At 45.4% G+C, this 16,928-nt stretch overlaps 1 protein-coding gene across 1 annotated transcript; it reads left to right on the top strand.

Annotated features, from left to right (window-relative positions):
• Positions 1–10,367: 10,367 nt before the first annotated feature.
• Positions 10,368–16,869, top strand: LOC126521815 (multiple coagulation factor deficiency protein 2 homolog). The gene is made up of 4 exons (XM_050170513.3): positions 10,368–10,905; positions 13,144–13,230; positions 14,105–14,226; positions 15,641–16,869. Exons 1-4 carry the CDS (start codon positions 10,721–10,723, stop codon positions 15,727–15,729), a joined length of 483 nt encoding a protein of 160 aa, XP_050026470.2. The 5' UTR covers positions 10,368–10,720; the 3' UTR covers positions 15,730–16,869.
• Positions 16,870–16,928: the final 59 nt, after the last annotated feature.

The following is a 16,928-nucleotide window of genomic DNA, read 5'->3' as shown; positions in this document are numbered from 1 at the left end:
GCAAATCCTGGCTATCCGGCGTGCCCGCGACCGGGCCAGTGGGCTAGACCTGCCGGTCCCGACGTGGGACTAGCCGGGTGCGCGACGAGTTCGCGTCCCCGCCGGATCTCCAAGAAGGTTCACTCACTCACTCACTCACTCACTCACTCACTCACTCACTCACTCACTCACTCACTCACTTGTTCCACGTGATCGTTCCAGCTTAGGTCTTTAGAGAGCGTTACATCTAATGTAGAGACCATGTTAACAATTTCTGAATTATCCGTGCCTATTTTCATTTTTATTGAATTAATAATCTTTGCCTCTTTGCGTATATAGAACTTTTGTATTGCTGGCATTTATTCGCAAAGAGTTTGCATCAGTCCAGTCCTTAAAATCTCTTAGCGCTTTGTTCCCTTCAAGCTGTAGCTCATCCACCGATGTAGCAGTAATAAACATTGCTGTGTTATCTGCATAAGAGATAAATTCGGCCTGTTCTGAACTTTTTGGCATATCATTTACATAGATTATGAACAGGAGTAGCCCACGGATGCTCCCTTGCGACACTCCTACTCTTATAACCTGAAGATTGGACTTCTCCTTTTCTATCTCTACCTATTGTGCTCCATGAGATAAGTAGGATTTAAAGAGCTCTGAGGCTATGCTACGGATACCATAAGCCTAGCGAGTAAAATTTTATCATTCACAAGATCAAAGCTTTGGAGGAATCTATATATATTCCCCTAATTATTTTTTTTATTGTTGAACGCTTGCAGGCTGGTTTCTTTTCGAGCTAAAGGAGCTGTCTCTGTGGAAAAATACTTCCTGAAACTATGTTGGTAATCGCCTAGGAAATTATTTTTGTCAAGATACGACATTATTTTAATATGAATTATTTTTTCAGTGCCTTTCGAGAATACTGGTAGGATCGAAATTGGACGATAATTGCCGAGTAAATTTTTGTCACCTTATTTAAACAGCGGCTGTACTCGAGCTATTTGCATATCTCTCAGAAATTGGCCAGACGAAAGAATCAGGTTATAAATGTAAGAAAAGGACAAATGATGTCAAGGACATGCTTTACAGGCCTTATTTGAATGCCATCTGTGACCTGCGATTTACTATTCTTGACTGAGCTTATAGAAGAAAGAAAAACTTCAGTATAGTTAGTTGGACTGAGGAAGAACGATTTCGCACTAATATTTTGAATAAATGAAGCATCATGCCTACTACTGCGGGATACTGCTACATACTACTACTGCGGGATATGCGGTCACGCACGAAATCGTCTTAACATTTCACTGCTGTGTTCTAGATTTCTGCCATCGCCACCGCCTGCTGCTCGTGCGTCGACCTACCAGACTTTGAAGATACGGCCTGGCCCACGTGTCGACCGACTGACGTCGCTGTCCTGGTAGGGCAAGCTACTGCGCCTGCGCTGCGACTCCTCGGTCCAGTGCCACCGCACCGCATAAAAGATTTCTGCCATCGCCACTGCCTGCTGCTCGTGCGTCGACCTACCAGACTTTGAAGATACGGCCTGGCCCACGTGTCGACCGACTGACGTCGGTGTCCTGGTAGGGCAAGCTACTGCGCCTGCGCTGCGACTCCTCGGTCCAGTGCCACCGCACCGCATAAAAGATTTCTGCCATCGCCACTGCCTGCTGCTCGTGCGTCGACCTACCAGACTTTGAAGATACGGCCTGGCCCACGTGTCGACCGACTGACGTCGCTGTCCTGGTAGGGCAAGCTACTGCGCCTGCGCTGCGACTCCTCGGTCCAGTGCCACCGCACCGCATAAAAGATTTCTGCCATCGCCACTGCCTGCTGCTCGTGCGTCGACCTACCAGACTTTGAAGATACGGCCTGGCCCACGTGTCGACCGACTGACGTCGGTGTCCTGGTAGGGCAAGCTACTGCGCCTGCGCTGCGACTCCTCGGTCCAGTGCCACCGCACCGCATAAAAGATTTCTGCCATCGCCACTGCCTGCTGCTCGTGCGTCGACCTACCAGACTTTGAAGATACGGCCTGGCCCACGTGTCGACCGACTGACGTCGCTGTCCTGGTAGGGCAAGCTACTGCGCCTGCGCTGCGACTCCTCGGTCCAGTGCCACCGCACCGCATAAAAGATTTCTGCCATCGCCACTGCCTGCTGCTCGTGCGTCGACCTACCAGACTTTGAAGATACGGCCTGGCCCACGTGTCGACCGACTGACGTCGCTGTCCTGGTAGGGCAAGCTACTGCGCCTGCGCTGCGACTCCTCGGTCCAGTGCCACCGCACCGCATAAAAGATTTCTGCCATCGCCACTGCCTGCTGCTCGTGCGTCGACCTACCAGACTTTGAAGATACGGCCTGGCCCACGTGTCGACCGACTGACGTCGCTGTCCTGGTAGGGCAAGCTACTGCGCCTGCGCTGCGACTCCTCGGTCCAGTGCCACCGCACCGCATAAAAGATTTCTGCCATCGCCACTGCCTGCTGCTCGTGCGTCGACCTACCAGACTTTGAAGATACGGCCTGGCCCACGTGTCGACCGACTGACGTCGCTGTCCTGGTAGGGCAAGCTACTGCGCCTGCGCTGCGACTCCTCGGTCCAGTGCCACCGCACCGCATAAAAGATTTCTGCCATCGCCACTGCCTGCTGCTCGTGCGTCGACCTACCAGACTTTGAAGATACGGCCTGGCCCACGTGTCGACCGACTGACGTCGCTGTCCTGATAGGGCAAGCTACTGCGCCTGCGCTGCGACTCCTCGGTCCAGTGCCACCGCACCGCATAAAAGATTTCTGCCATCGCCACTGCCTGCTGCTCGTGCGTCGACCTACCAGACTTTGAAGATACGGCCTGGCCCACGTGTCGACCGACTGACGTCGCTGTCCTGGTAGGGCAAGCTACTGCGCCTGCGCTGCGACTCCTCGGTCCAGTGCCACCGCACCGCATAAAAGATTTCTGCCATCGCCACTGCCTGCTGCTCGTGCGTCGACCTACCAGACTTTGTAGATACGGCCTGGCCCACGTGTCGACCGACTGACGTCGCTGTCCTGGTAGGGCAAGCTACTGCGCCTGCGCTGCGACTCCTCGGTCCAGTGCCACCGCACCGCATAAAAGATTTCTGCCATCGCCACTGCCTGCTGCTCGTGCGTCGACCTACCAGACTTTGAAGATACGGCCTGGCCCACGTGTCGACCGACTGACGTCGCTGTCCTGGTAGGGCAAGCTACTGCGCCTGCGCTGCGACTCCTCGGTCCAGTGCCACCGCACCGCATAAAAGATTTCTGCCATCGCCACTGCCTGCTGCTCGTGCGTCGACCTACCAGACTTTGAAGATACGGCCTGGCCCACGTGTCGACCGACTGACGTCGCTGTCCTGGTAGGGCAAGCTACTGCGCCTGCGCTGCGACTCCTCGGTCCAGTGCCACCGCACCGCATAAAAGATTTCTGCCATCGCCACTGCCTGCTGCTCGTGCGTCGACCTACCAGACTTTGAAGATACGGCCTGGCCCACGTGTCGACCGACTGACGTCGCTGTCCTGGTAGGGCAAGCTACTGCGCCTGCGCTGCGACTCCTCGGTCCAGCGCCACCGCACCGCATAAAAGGCACTGCTTCGCTCTGGCCCTCCGGGATATGCGGTCACGCACGACATCGTCTTAACATTTCACTGCTGTGTTCTAGGTATGTAGTAGCACTTAACACCCCTCACCCCTTATTTTTTTCTTCTTTAACAAGTACCGTGGCTGCTTATCCCCTTATTGCTGTTTTTGCCCAACATTCCTGTACCTCTTTGAGTGATGGGAATTGACATAGTTACCTACAGGGTTCGTATCGGTGCCTTCAGTACCTGTCACCGGAATAAGATTGATTTAACTGAGCGCTCACATGCCGTAGTCAGCTTAGTCTGTGTCGTCTGCCCGAAGCCCTCGCTTGCCCTGTCAATTTGCTTAGCGCTGCTGTTGCTCTGTGCTGGGGACATTGAAGCCAACCCTGGCCCCAAAGTAGATGATGTATATGCGCTACTCAAAGAATTCATGGATACTAACAAAAAGAATTTTGACACCACTGCAACTATTCTGAAAGAAATCCAGCGAGATGTTGCCGATATTAGGTCCCGAGTCTGCGCAGTTGAAAAAAATCTACCTATTGTACCCGAAATCGGCACTGGTGTTAAAGCTGTTAATGACTCGCTTGAAGAAGTAAAAATGACTTTGTCACGTACGAGTGGCGACTTAGAAGATGTTGTAGATGACCTGAATAATCGTTCACGAAGAAACAATCTAATTATCAAAGGTTTAGCTGAAGTTGCGAAGGAAGACTATGACGCTAGCGAGAAGTTAGTAAGAGATTTCTGTTCCACTCACCTAAATATAACCTTGCACACTGAAGACATTGAACGCGCGCATCGAATCGGGCAGCCTCGACCTGATGTTACGCGTCCGTTAATTATCAAGTTCCTAAACTTCAAGACGAAAGACACACTTCTTCGCAATGCGCATAAACTCAGAGATGTTGAACCTAAGATCTGGCTTGAGGAAGATTTTTCCCAAAAAATACAGTTTGCAAGGAAAATGCTGCGGGACTTTGCTAAACAAAATAAAGGGAAGGATGACCGCTACACGATACGGTACAACAAACTGAAGCTTAAAGGGCACATCTACTGCTATGATGCGGTTTCTGCCCGTGTAATTCAGGCAGACACACCACAACCACGGGCCTCTGAATGACAAACTGTACGAATCGAGCCTGTCAGTAGAAAGGCACATAACTTATCTATTCTTCTGGCTAACTTTCGCAGCATTATAAATAAGGTTGATTCTTTACTTTCAATAGTTCACACGTGCTCTGCTGATACTATACTATGCACAGAAACTTGGCTCCGGGGTGACATACGCAATAGCGAGTTGTCCCTTCCTGACTACTTTTCAATATTTCGTAAAGATAGAACTTTGTCTAGAGGAGGTGGTGTCTTGATAGCAATAAGGACTGCGTATCAACCTTCTCTTGTAGTTATTGATACCCCTCTTGAGATGATCTTTGTAAAAACCCGATTTGAAGGTCGCACATGCATCATCGGCGTATGTTATCGGCCTCCTGATAGCAAACCCGATTTCGTTGACCACATGACCAGTGTGCTTGAATTTATTTATAACAAATATCCACACTGTATTTTGTTGCTTGGCGGCGACTTTAACTACCCTGCTATTAACTGGTCAATGCCATCATCGCCATTAACACCCGCCCGGCTCGAGGTGTCTCGCTTCCTTCAAACATTACACTTGTTTCATTTAACTCAGTTGGTAAAGGAACCGACACGAGGCGAACGCACCCTCGCTTTAGTCCTAACTAACAATCCGACTAATGCTGTAGTTCACGTCCTTGATGAAATTAGTGACCATAGAGTAGTACATTGTTCGCACCCACTCCCACTTCCTAATAAACCAACAAAGCTAAAACGCATACTTAATTACAGAAAGGCAGATTTTGGAAAAATGAATAGCATGCTAACCGAGTTTGCAAGCTCCTTTTCAAACGAATTCATTAATCGTTCAACTAATGACAATTGGATAGTGTTCCGTGACTTCCTTAAGAAAATCGAAAATACGTGCATCCCTGAGATTTCATTCACGTCAAGAACAAATGCTCCCTGGTTTACAAAAAAAAGTCAAACATTGCCTGAATAAAAAGAAAAGAGCGTATAATAAAGCCTCGCGAACCAAAACTGATTATGCGTGGAAAAAATATAAAGAATTAGCTCGTGAATCACAAAAAACAATTGAAGAAGCTAAGGATCATTATTTCAATTATACCCTGCCCACTTTGTTAACGTCTGATCCAAAAAAGTTTTGGCGTGTAATTAACCCTAAAGATACGGACACTGCAATAACCCTAAAGGACGCAGATGGCTGCATGGTACCCAATGAAGCATGTGGTGACCTCTTGAACAACACTTTCAGTCAAGCTTTTACCGACGAACCGCCACTCGACCAGTTTTGTACCGTCTCTCTTTCTACGATAACTCATCCAAGCGAGCCCATCACCGTTACTGCAACAGGTGTATCACGGGCTATCGACAGGCTCCCGCTTAGCTCCAGTCCTGGACCGGATGGCATCAGTTCTAAACTACTAAAACTAACTTCCCACGTATCAGCATTTATACTGTGTTTAATTTTCCAACAATCACTGGATACCGGCTGTGTTCCAGATGATTGGAAGTCTGGCCATTTCATACCTATATTCAGATCTGGTGATCCCTCATGTCCAAGCAATTACCGCCCAATTTCACTGACATCAGTTTGCTGTAAACTCCTTGAGCATATAATTTACTCCCACATTATGAGTCATCTTAATGCAAATAATCTGTTATTCAAAAATCAGCATGGCTTCAGATACAAACGGTCTTGCCAAACACAGTTGTTCGAACTAACCACTGACCTACATGACTCTTTGCACAATTTGCTTTATACTGACGCAATATTTATTGACTTCTCGAAAGCCTTCGATCGTGTTCCCCATAAACGGCTAATCATGAAAATAAACAGCCTTAAGTTAGATGAGAAAACTACCCAGTGGATTAACGAGTTTTTATCTGGTCGCTCTCAGTCGGTAACTATTAATAACAACCAATCTACTTTCTGCCGCGTTAGGTCAGGGGTACCTCAAGGGTCAGTGTTAGGCCCATTATTATTCCTAATATATATTAATGACATAGCTACGAATATAACTTCAACAATACGGCTGTTTGCCGATGATTGTGTAATTTATAGACGGATAACCACCCCTGATGACGTTGCCATATTACAAAAAGATTTAACCACATTAGCTGAATGGTGTCGCGTATGGAAGATGGAAATTAATGCAGAGAAAACTAAGGTCATGACATTTTCTTCCAAGCTAACCTTTCCATCTAACGTATACACTCTACGCAATTGCATACTCGAACGAACCTCTTCCTTTAAATATCTGGGCGTTATTCTTACATCTGACTTAAGCTGGGCCATGCATGTTGAGCATATTACTAACAAGGCAATAAAAAAACTTGGCTTTTTAAAACGCCGTCTGTACCTTGCAAACAGTGACACAAGACTTCGTGCATACATCTCCCTTGTCAGAACAACCCTCGATTACGCCTCAATTATTTGGAACCCTCACACAGCTAACCTTTCTGATTGCATCGAATCAATTCAAAATAAGGCCGCCCGCTTTATTTTGCGCTTCTACTCTCCATATCAAAGTGTGTCAGCATTAAAGCAGACCCTTAATCTTCCGGATCTTGACACACGACGGAAATATTTCCGTCTGTCTTTTTTTCACTCCCTTTACTATAGTGGTTCATCTTTTTCATCTGCTCCCATCTTACCCGCCCATTTTCTGTCCACCCGCAATGACCATGTATGCAAAGTGGCTCCCACATTTGCTAGGACCAAAAAATTCCAATATTCCCCTTTCGTGTTATCAGTGAACGAATGGAACGCCCTACCTGAAGATATTGTAACAATCACTGACCCGTCTGCCTTCCAATCAGCCCTGCGCACATTTTTAAATGTATAAAATGTTCAGCTGCCACTTCTTGGCTGGCCTGTGTTACATATATGTATAATTTCTAAATTTCCATTTACCCGCACCCACCTGCCACTTGTGCCTTGTTGAAAGTGCCATGTACAGCAAATATGAATTGTACCATGTACTCTCGCCCAAATTACTTTTCGTTTTTTTCCCCTCTTTTTTTTTCATCTTTCTTTTACAAAGTGTTTCTTCTACCGAAATCTGTGCTTGTTGCCTTCAGTCATTTTTATTACAATATCATGTGTGAATTGTATCCCCCCCCTATGTAATGCCTCTCGGGGCCTTTAGGGTATTGAAAATAAATAAATAAATAAATAAATACTGTATGAATCACTGCAGGGATTTACTGCTATTCATCTATTGGACGCGGGAATCTATTTGAAGCAGGGATTCATCTATTGAACAAAGAAATCGTTTAAAGCATCAGCTAGTGCTGCGCGAGATAGCTGTTTACCTTGACGTTGAAAGTTATGAGGAAAAGTGTGGGATTTAACTGGACGTAGCAGGGAGTTTAAATTTCTCTATGTCACATCTGACCGCGTAGTCGCAGGTTCTAAAAAGAAGTTTTGAAGACATAAATCTTTAGCTGCTCTCAGTTTACTTGTAAGCTGATTTCAGTGTGACCTATACTCTTCAAGACTATCTGGGTTTTTAAGTTTAACAAAATGGGTGTACAGGGCATTTTTAGGCTTAACTATATTTAATAGTTCATAAGTAACCCAAAGTTTACGAGCTTTCGAAGGTTTCTTAAACCTTTCGTATCGAAAATGTTCGTGGTATATCTTTTTAAAAGTACTGATGAAAGCGGAGTACGCAATTTCGCTGTTGTTTGAATTTAGAACGTTGTTCCACTGATGCAGACTAACGGATCTGCGAAAATCTTCTATAGAACGTGGTGTTATAACTTGAATATAGCGAATTTGTGTGCTCTTTTTATTAAACGGCAGGTACTGCTGATTAACATAAACATAACTAAATGGTCGCTGATATCTGTATAACATCCACTATTACGTCATCAAAGCGTTTGTAATAAAGATGGCTAGCAGCGTGGCAGTTCCGTGAGTATCACGTGTAGGCGCTGCAATTACATTGCTTAAACTGTTCGCAGTCATCAGGTCCTGAAATTATTGCCTATAGTGCGTATGCGTAGTGCGTATGCGTACAATCACCTTCCACGAAAAGGTTAAAATTCCCTTGTACTACATTATCGAAAAGTTTAACAGTGAAACTCAAAAACCAGATAAAATCACCGGAGTGTGAGCTGTAGATGACGCAAAAGAAATTGTCGCGGCTGCGTAGTGTAAGTACTTCAATATCTGAGTTGATAATACAGAACTCGTTCACAGTTTCACGTATGATGCCTTCCTCTAGAAGAAGAGCCACACCGCCTCCGCAATTATCTTCACGATTTCGATAAAGGCACTGATAGACAGTAGGGCAAAACACCTGCGACGTGTTAGTGTACCATGTTTCTGTTAGCATTATTGCCGTGAAAAGCCCATTTATGCTTTCCAAGAGCACTTCCATGTCATCTTTTTTGTTTACCAAGGAACGAACGTTTTGATGGAAGAATGGCAGTGATGGTCTCTTTGCTTTCACCAAGACATTGACGTCGTTTAATAAAAAAAAAACACAATTGTAACATAGCGCACAAGTAAAAGGAACAAACACGATAAGAAGTTTCCCTGTGAGATGGTAAATAAGTCATCCAGTTTCCCTACACCAAGGTAAATAAGTCATCCAGGCTATTTATTAAAACAGCAGCCGTCCCAACTTGTTTGCGAACAAATACCTTGGCGTTTCTTGTCCACGCATACTGCCACTGGCAATATTTACTTTTCCCCTTCACGTCACCGCATAGTCGCTTCACGGCAGGGCACAAATGCTTGTTTACAAAACGGGCATTTTTGATGGAACGCCTAAATCATTAATAGCTAGCCTTTGCTTTCTAGCCTTCTCTAGAAAAGAGTCTCGTGATGATCTTCGTGCAAACTGAATGACAAAGTTAGGGGCAGTAGTATTGCCTGGTGTTTAAACGCGGTGACAGATTTGCATGTCTGAGCTGTCGAGGGGCATGTCTATAGCTTGTCTTAGTTTTTTTTTTTTTGGCGATTTGTCTGATATTATTGTGAGAAGCCTGGGGCACGCCTCTCACTTCTACTTTATTGCATCTTGAGTGCTGTTCACTTTGTAGAAGTCTAGTCTCACATTGCTTCCGCCCCACACGCAGAGCATCACGCTCTTCTTCAATTACTTGACATTTTCTTTGAATGCTTGATTTTCTAACGAGCTCTCGCGTCATTTAGATTTCAGTACTGCGTTGGATGTGCATGCTTCTTTTCTTGATTTTTACTTCGAAGGACTATCATAGGAACTAAACTGGTTCTGGATTTCTATGCGCCCTTATCACAGTCTAGGCTTTGGAAAAGTGAATAGGTGATGAATGATAGAACCTGTCAGAAAGTGCGAATATAGAACCAAAAGAAAAGTAAAGGTGATAGACGGTGGTCACAGGAAAGAATGTGAGTTACTTTCCATTCGTGGCACTAAATGAAATTCTTATTTGCCCTAGTGCAGACACAACGCCCGGCCTACTGCACGCGTGTATTATGCCTACGTAAGAAAGCGAGATAAAGAAAGGGAAGAAAGAAATAGGAAGGACTGGGCTGAGGGCCTGGCGTTCGCTGCCGTTATTACAGGAACACATGTCGAGGCACTAGCTTTCCGTAAGTGACAAGCGCCATCTGCCACAAGTCGTAAGAAGGCACACGGCAAATGACTTTCCACGCAGAGTTGCTGGTCGCGGGGGACTATAGCTGCTTCCTGCGACGCGCAGCCGCAGCTGAGTTTCGTAGCGCCGCTTATCTGCGCAGTCCGTCGGCGGCAAGCTTATCGCGGGCGCTGACGTCGTCTTATCAGCGTCCAACGTGGCTGCCCCGTAGCCGCCACCTCTCCTTCGCGTCTCCGCCAGCAGGAAGAAAGCCGTGCTTGGGCTCCCGCAGCTGCCACTGAACACTGCCCGTCAAATCATTCGCGGGCCCGCGACAAGTTATACGCTGTGTTATTCGCCAGGAGGCGAAACTTGCGAGGAGGGGAAAACAAAGGCCCGCCGCGGAGTCCTTGTTTCTGCGTTTGGCGGTGTGCGTTCATCGTGCTTTTTTTTTTTTCTTTTGGTGCGTCGTGATGCGGTCGACGCTCGTTTCTGCGGCCGCTGGCCGGACACCGGTGCTCGCTGCGTTGTGCCTGTGGTGTGTGGTCGTGAGCTGCGTTTTCCCGAAGGCGGCGATGGCGACTTCCGGTGACGGCGGCGACAAAGTAGCCGAAGTGCGACGGAAATTCGGAACGAGGGATGTAATCCACGATATCGAGTAAGTGCACGAAGAAGGCTCACGCATACGGTCGTCCGCGCTTCCGTCTGTAGCGGTGCATCGGCGCGCTGCCATGCAACGAAGTCGATGTTCCTGCGCATTGCTGGCCGCTCGGAGCGACAATGCATGTGACCAATGAAAGCTATGAGGATGCCCGGGCAGCACATTATTCAGCCCGGTACCTTGAACCTAGCAGCTGCTGTGGTATTCCTTTCTTTGCTCTCCAACCCAGCGCTCGAACGCTCTGTACGGAAGTGTGGACGACCGCACAGGTACGCGCGATTGAGTCCCGCGAGCTCCTGAACCGAGAAAATATATATGTATATGTCGCAGAAGTCACGGTTCAAGGCATTGTGTTGAGCAACCATGTTCATGTGGCTGCTGTTGCTTCTCGACAAATCGTTATCTCAGAAAGCGAGCAGCGAGGCAGAAATGTCGCGTACGTGTGCTTCGCAAAGCACCACTCAAGAGCTCTGAACACAAGTGTGGAAGGCTGCACAACTTATCACTGCCTTAGGTTCGAATCGTTTTCTCAGTTTGGCACAGCGAAAAAAAAAAACTCATTTGTGCTTTGACTAGGACGTTCGCTCGCTCAAATATACATATCGCAGTCAAATGACCAGTTACGAACTGACGCCATGTTGAGGCGGATTGCTTACGATGTACGGTGGATAGGGCAAGCGCTATCTTGAGTATGGCCGAGGCATCTTAAAAGATTAGCAAATTTAACTTTTCAGCTTGACGCCGGATGCAATCTTAACTACTACAACGAAAACTACTGCGACTGCTGTGGCATTTTCTTTAGTAAAAATTGAGGCCATGGCATAATGCAGGCAACGTAAGTACTGGATAAAAATAATGAACCATAACATACGGCTTACCTTATCGATGCGATTCTGGAATCGGGCTGAAATGTTCGGCACATAGAAGGAGGCTGAGCAAGCTGGGATCATCCCTCCCACAGGGCGCAATCCTAAGGTCATAGCCATTGTGCACAATAATATACAATATATATAGTATAGTATATATAGTAGAATATACAATAATATAAACACACGTTCATTATATATATATATATATATATATATATATATATATATATATATATATATAACGAGAAGAAAGGGGGTTAACCGAGGGGCCCGATTTTATTGGTCATATCATAAGAAGCCAACAAACACTGACACCAAGGACAACATAGGGGGAATTACTTGTGCTTAATAAATGAAATAAAGATACGATAAACTAATGGAAATTAAAGTGGATGAAAAAACAACTTGTCGCAGGTGGGAACCGAACCCAAAACCATCGCATTTCGCGTGCGATGCTCTACCAATTGAACTACCGCGGCGCCGTTTCACCATCGACTTTCTTGATTATTTATGTGTCCTGGTAGAACCCTGGGAGTGTTAGCCAGCGCCACCACTCACAGACCTTGGCGGTGGACGTGGAACGTCCTTTTTGCCGCAGGCGTCACGAGAACATGATCTTTTTGGGTGAAGGCAACTGGTCAATAAACGCAGATATGCTGCCTCAAGGCATCAATGTTGCCGGATTCGAGACCCTCGTTATGTAATAAACATGAAGAAAGGGGGTTAACCGAGTGGCCCGATTTTTATTAGTCATGTCATAAGAAGCCAACAAACATTGACACCAAGGACAACATAGGAGGAATTAGTTGTGCTTAATAAATGAAATAGAGAAATGATAAATTAATGGAAATTAACGTGGATGAAAAAACAACTTGCCGCAGGTGGTACCGAACCCACAACCATCGCATTTCGCGAATTGATTAAGATAATTCAGATAATCTTACGCTTACAACGCACCTTCCGATTTTATTCCTAAATAAACCCCAGAAGCGCTAACTTTATTATTGACAGAATGCGGTACCTACGATGCTAGATTGAAATAAAAAGCCTGACCTCTAGATCGTTCTTATTTTGTGTCAGTTTACAACCCCTACAGTTAAAAATTGAATGCCAATCGATCTTGCGCCGCTACTTTTTTTCAGCAGCATAATATATGTTTAATGAATATATATATATATATATATATATATATATATATATATATATATATATTTGCAAGAACTTATGAAGTGAACAGACAGTGAAGTCAAATAACTGATAGGGAGAACTATAAACCTAAAAGCTATGCAACCAAAAACAATAAACCTGGATGCAGCGTGTCTATCAAAGCGGACGTGTATTTCTTTCTTGTGATCTTTTGCTTCAGGCACCTCAAAGAAGATCTGAAGACGATCACAGACTTGCAAATCGAGGGCAAGCTGACGGAAGACGAGACTATATTTTACTTCCTTCGGTAAGTTCATCGTGTTCCTGTCTGTAGCATAGATAACTGACGCTTTGTTAGAAAAAAGTTATCTTTTACGCTTCGTCACCATACTTTGAAAATTAATTTTGCTAACTTCTATTCACGTGCGGCACTGGCACCTAATTTCTATTATATTTTCGTTGTGACCTGTGCGTTCATTATTGCCTTGATTTGCAAACTTCACAGACATGCAGAAGCCTGGGAACTGGTCCAATTTTTATACCAATTCAAAGTGGCTTTGTATTCAGTGTGACAGGCATGCCGTGTTTAACTTGTTGAAAAGGTCCTACACACCACGCAAGGATAGCTTGAATACACGGGTAATTTTTTCGAAAACTAAAATGCGTCCCTTGTAATTTGTCCCGGTAAAATCTAGAGCCACTCTTTTTAACTTAAGTTTTTGTAGTATGACTTCATCATTCGTGAAGCTGATTGAAGTATGTAAAAAAATAGACGTATTGTTTCTCCTGACCTTACCAAGCGCGGTTTCATAGAACTAGAAAGTGATGCACCGGGCTCGTCAAAAATGTGTGTTCGCGAATGTCTACGTTTCTATACTAAGTGCAGGTATTAAAGAAGTGCATTACGCCGCTACTTGCCACCATTTTTTTTTTGTGAAGGAACGAAAGCAGGTCTGCAGATTGCTAAAACAGAACTTGATGAAACGCAGAAATGGCCGTGTACCGTGCGATTGGGTGCACGTTAAAAAAAAAAAAAAAAAAAAAAACAGGTGCTTAAAGTTTAATTCGCGGACCTCCCACTACGACGTGCCACCGAATCATATCGTGGTTTTCATATCGTGACACATAAAACTCCAGCATGTCGTTTCATGAACTTTAATTAGCGTTCCTGCCATTCGCAGCATGCACGACTTCGATGACAACAACATGCTTGACGGCTGGGAGCTGCTAACCGCGATGAAGCACATGGGGGCGCACGGCCATGGCAAGGAGGAAGCCGAGACCGGAATCAGTGAGACAGTTGGTAAGTACCACGATCCACTGGCAGTGAAAGATGCACTTCACTGTAGCGCTTCCTTCTTTTACTGCGCAAAAACTGTTGCGAGCTAGGATATTGGGATATCCATGTAATATCACGGCTCCTTGTTGCGTCACAACTCCCTCTAACATCGAAGCTCATTGTGTACGCCATCACGTTCGAAGACTCGGGAAAGAAAATAACGTAGGAAGAAAAGTCCATTAATTTACGTGGGTTTGGAACAAGAACACGATGGCTCCTAAGCGAGTGCTCAGTTACTTCTCCACAAGCCATTCTGCTTCTTTGCATGGGACTAAGACATTCTATTGGAGAAGTATGGGAGAGGCCTTTGCCCTGCAGTGGGCGTAACCAGGCTGATGATGATGATGATAGGAAGAACAAATCACTACGAAAATGGAGATAACTATGGAGGTAACTCCGAACACATGCGCTCAAGTCATACAGTGCGGAGGTGATTCTTGACCGGCCTACACACTGCGAACGTAAGCAGCTGATTCCCGAAAGAAAGAGGGCGTTTCGCGGTACTTTAGCATGTCTGTGGCACATCGGGTCCTCTCTTCAGTATAACTCTATGCTCTTTCCCTTTCTTGATGTTCCTGGCAGCAGCGATCACACCCACTCAGATACATTCGCCCCCCCGCTCCCCACCCACCCATTTCTCCATGTGCCAGCTGCTCTTTATTATTTTTTTGCGCAAGTACATTTCTTTCACTATATCCGCGAAGTGCGATAACGCACTTTCTTTAAAGCATTGAGCAGAGGTTGATCTATGCATACAAGAACACAGCCGGTATCGTAACGGTGTCCTTAAATGATTGCGAATGCACATCAGCAGGAGTGGTCGCTGCTGCAAGAGCCAGCAAAAGAGGGTACAAAGAATCGCTAGTCTCACACAATCTCGTCTTTGTCTCGTCCAAAACGACATCCGATGGCATAGTTATACCACAGTCTTTCGTTATACTGAAACGGTCGGTGCCCCCGCTTCAACCTTGATATCCGTGTGTCCTTTAACCCTTAACCGTGTGTCCACCTGCAGCTAAGGTTACCCGAGCTGTTCACCGAAAAAAAAAAAGAAAGAAAAGCTGCAAGATACTAAAAAAGCAACGGTATTTGGTTGTCAAAGGCCGGACGACCAAGCACCGTAGGTTTTAGCATTACCTTGCACCGTATTTCTAAATCTATTTTTTTTCCCTTTTTCGTTGAAGAGCGGGGCTAACGTTATAGCTGGGATACCCTGTGTAGCTCTTCGCGCATGCAGAAATAAAGACGTTCCAGTACTCCTACAACCTCTTAATTTGATGGTTGGAGTGGACGGATCACGCTTGCATGCCATCGCTGATCCATTAATGGCACACTGCCGCGTCTAATCCTGACTCTTCGGCGACTGCGTGCATTTCAGAGGCCGTGGACGCCCTGATGCACTTTGACAAGAACAATGACGGATTCCTGGAGTACGCTGAGCTTCGCTCTTCCTCTGACGAACCATAGAAGGCGCCCGTGTCACGACAAGCTCACGGTGTCATCGTTTCTCCTCCATGTTGTGATTTACAGTATTTAAGAATGGCGTAGTCACGGCATGAAGTTTATGCGGGCGTCATCCTAACAACGGAACGCGTCCTCACTGAACCGAGCATCTGATGTCTCCAGGTTATTTAAGATACCCTACTTGGATTAGAAAGCAAGGAGCGAGATGGGCAGCTTTGGTGGTTTTAAACCCCCCGTGTGCTGAGCAAGTGGTTGTTTTGTATCTGTTTAATGTAACCGCCGAATGAAGTTGATTTTTTTAGCGAGCTTTCATAACCTTTTAGTTTTTAAGGTATTTGAGATAAGTTTCAAGCTGTAGATCGTTTGCGCACATCAGTTGTTCATTAATTGAAAAACAAAATCTTCATAGGGGTGTTAATTATCATTCAGGTAACCAAAAGCGTTCTCAGCGTCGTGATCGCCACAAATTTTTTCTCAGGCATTCACGTATGCACGTACAGGGTCTTTCACTTAACTTGGGCCAAATTTCAAGATGTGCAAATGCTACATAGCCGGACAGAACCAGTGTAGTGCTGTTTGCCGTCGCTTGTAGATACATTATTTTTAGCATGTCACCTAATTAGATAATTAGTCATATTTTGTCAACTTAATTATTATAATAAGCTGACAAGTGTCAATGAGAAAATTGTTGAGCAACATGAAACTCCCGATACAGCTTTCTGTTTCTCAATACGTGCGACATAAAAGTGTTTCACGCTCAGAAAAGCTTTCATGTAGCACGTATTGAAAAACAAAGCTGTATCTGGAGCTTCTCATGTTGCTCTACAATTTTCTCATTGACACTTCTTATCTAATTGTAATATGTGAAGTTAATTAAGACTAATTATCTAATTAGGTGGAATGTAAAAAAAAAAAATCTGAGTATCTTCAAGCGACAGCTGACATTATCTTGGTTCTGTCCAGCTACGCAACATTTGCATATTTCAAATGTTTGACCCAAGTTATGTGAAACACCCCGTATAATCCCGATACAAAGACAATTCCACTGTCACCACCTTTTGCATTAGTTTCTGCCACATTTTTTGTGCAACTACCATCTAAACTTTTTCAGCGGAAGCTTCAAAATAAACATTTCATGGTTTCCTCGCCTGCCCTTTATTAAAACGTTTTGTGTTTGTGCAACTGGGGGCTAAAATTGAGTG

The sequence above is a fragment of the Dermacentor andersoni genome, chromosome 6 (assembly GCF_023375885.2).
Source record: "Dermacentor andersoni chromosome 6, qqDerAnde1_hic_scaffold, whole genome shotgun sequence".
Taxonomy (NCBI): Eukaryota; Metazoa; Arthropoda; class Arachnida; order Ixodida; family Ixodidae; genus Dermacentor; species Dermacentor andersoni.
Note: the sequence above shows the minus strand (reverse complement) of the source record. Positions and strands in the feature narration are given on the sequence as shown.

Bases quoted from the DNA above. Each gene is read 5' to 3' on its own strand.
- LOC126521815 (XM_050170513.3), top strand. From the start codon at position 10,721: ATGCGGTCGACGCTCGTTTCTGCGGCCGCTGGCCGGACACCGGTGCTC. The intron at 10,906-13,143 runs GTAAGTGCACGA...CTTTTGCTTCAG, and splicing joins GATGTAATCCACGATATCGA to GCACCTCAAAGAAGATCTGA. The intron at 14,227-15,640 runs GTAAGTACCACG...CGTGCATTTCAG, and splicing joins CGGAATCAGTGAGACAGTTG to AGGCCGTGGACGCCCTGATG.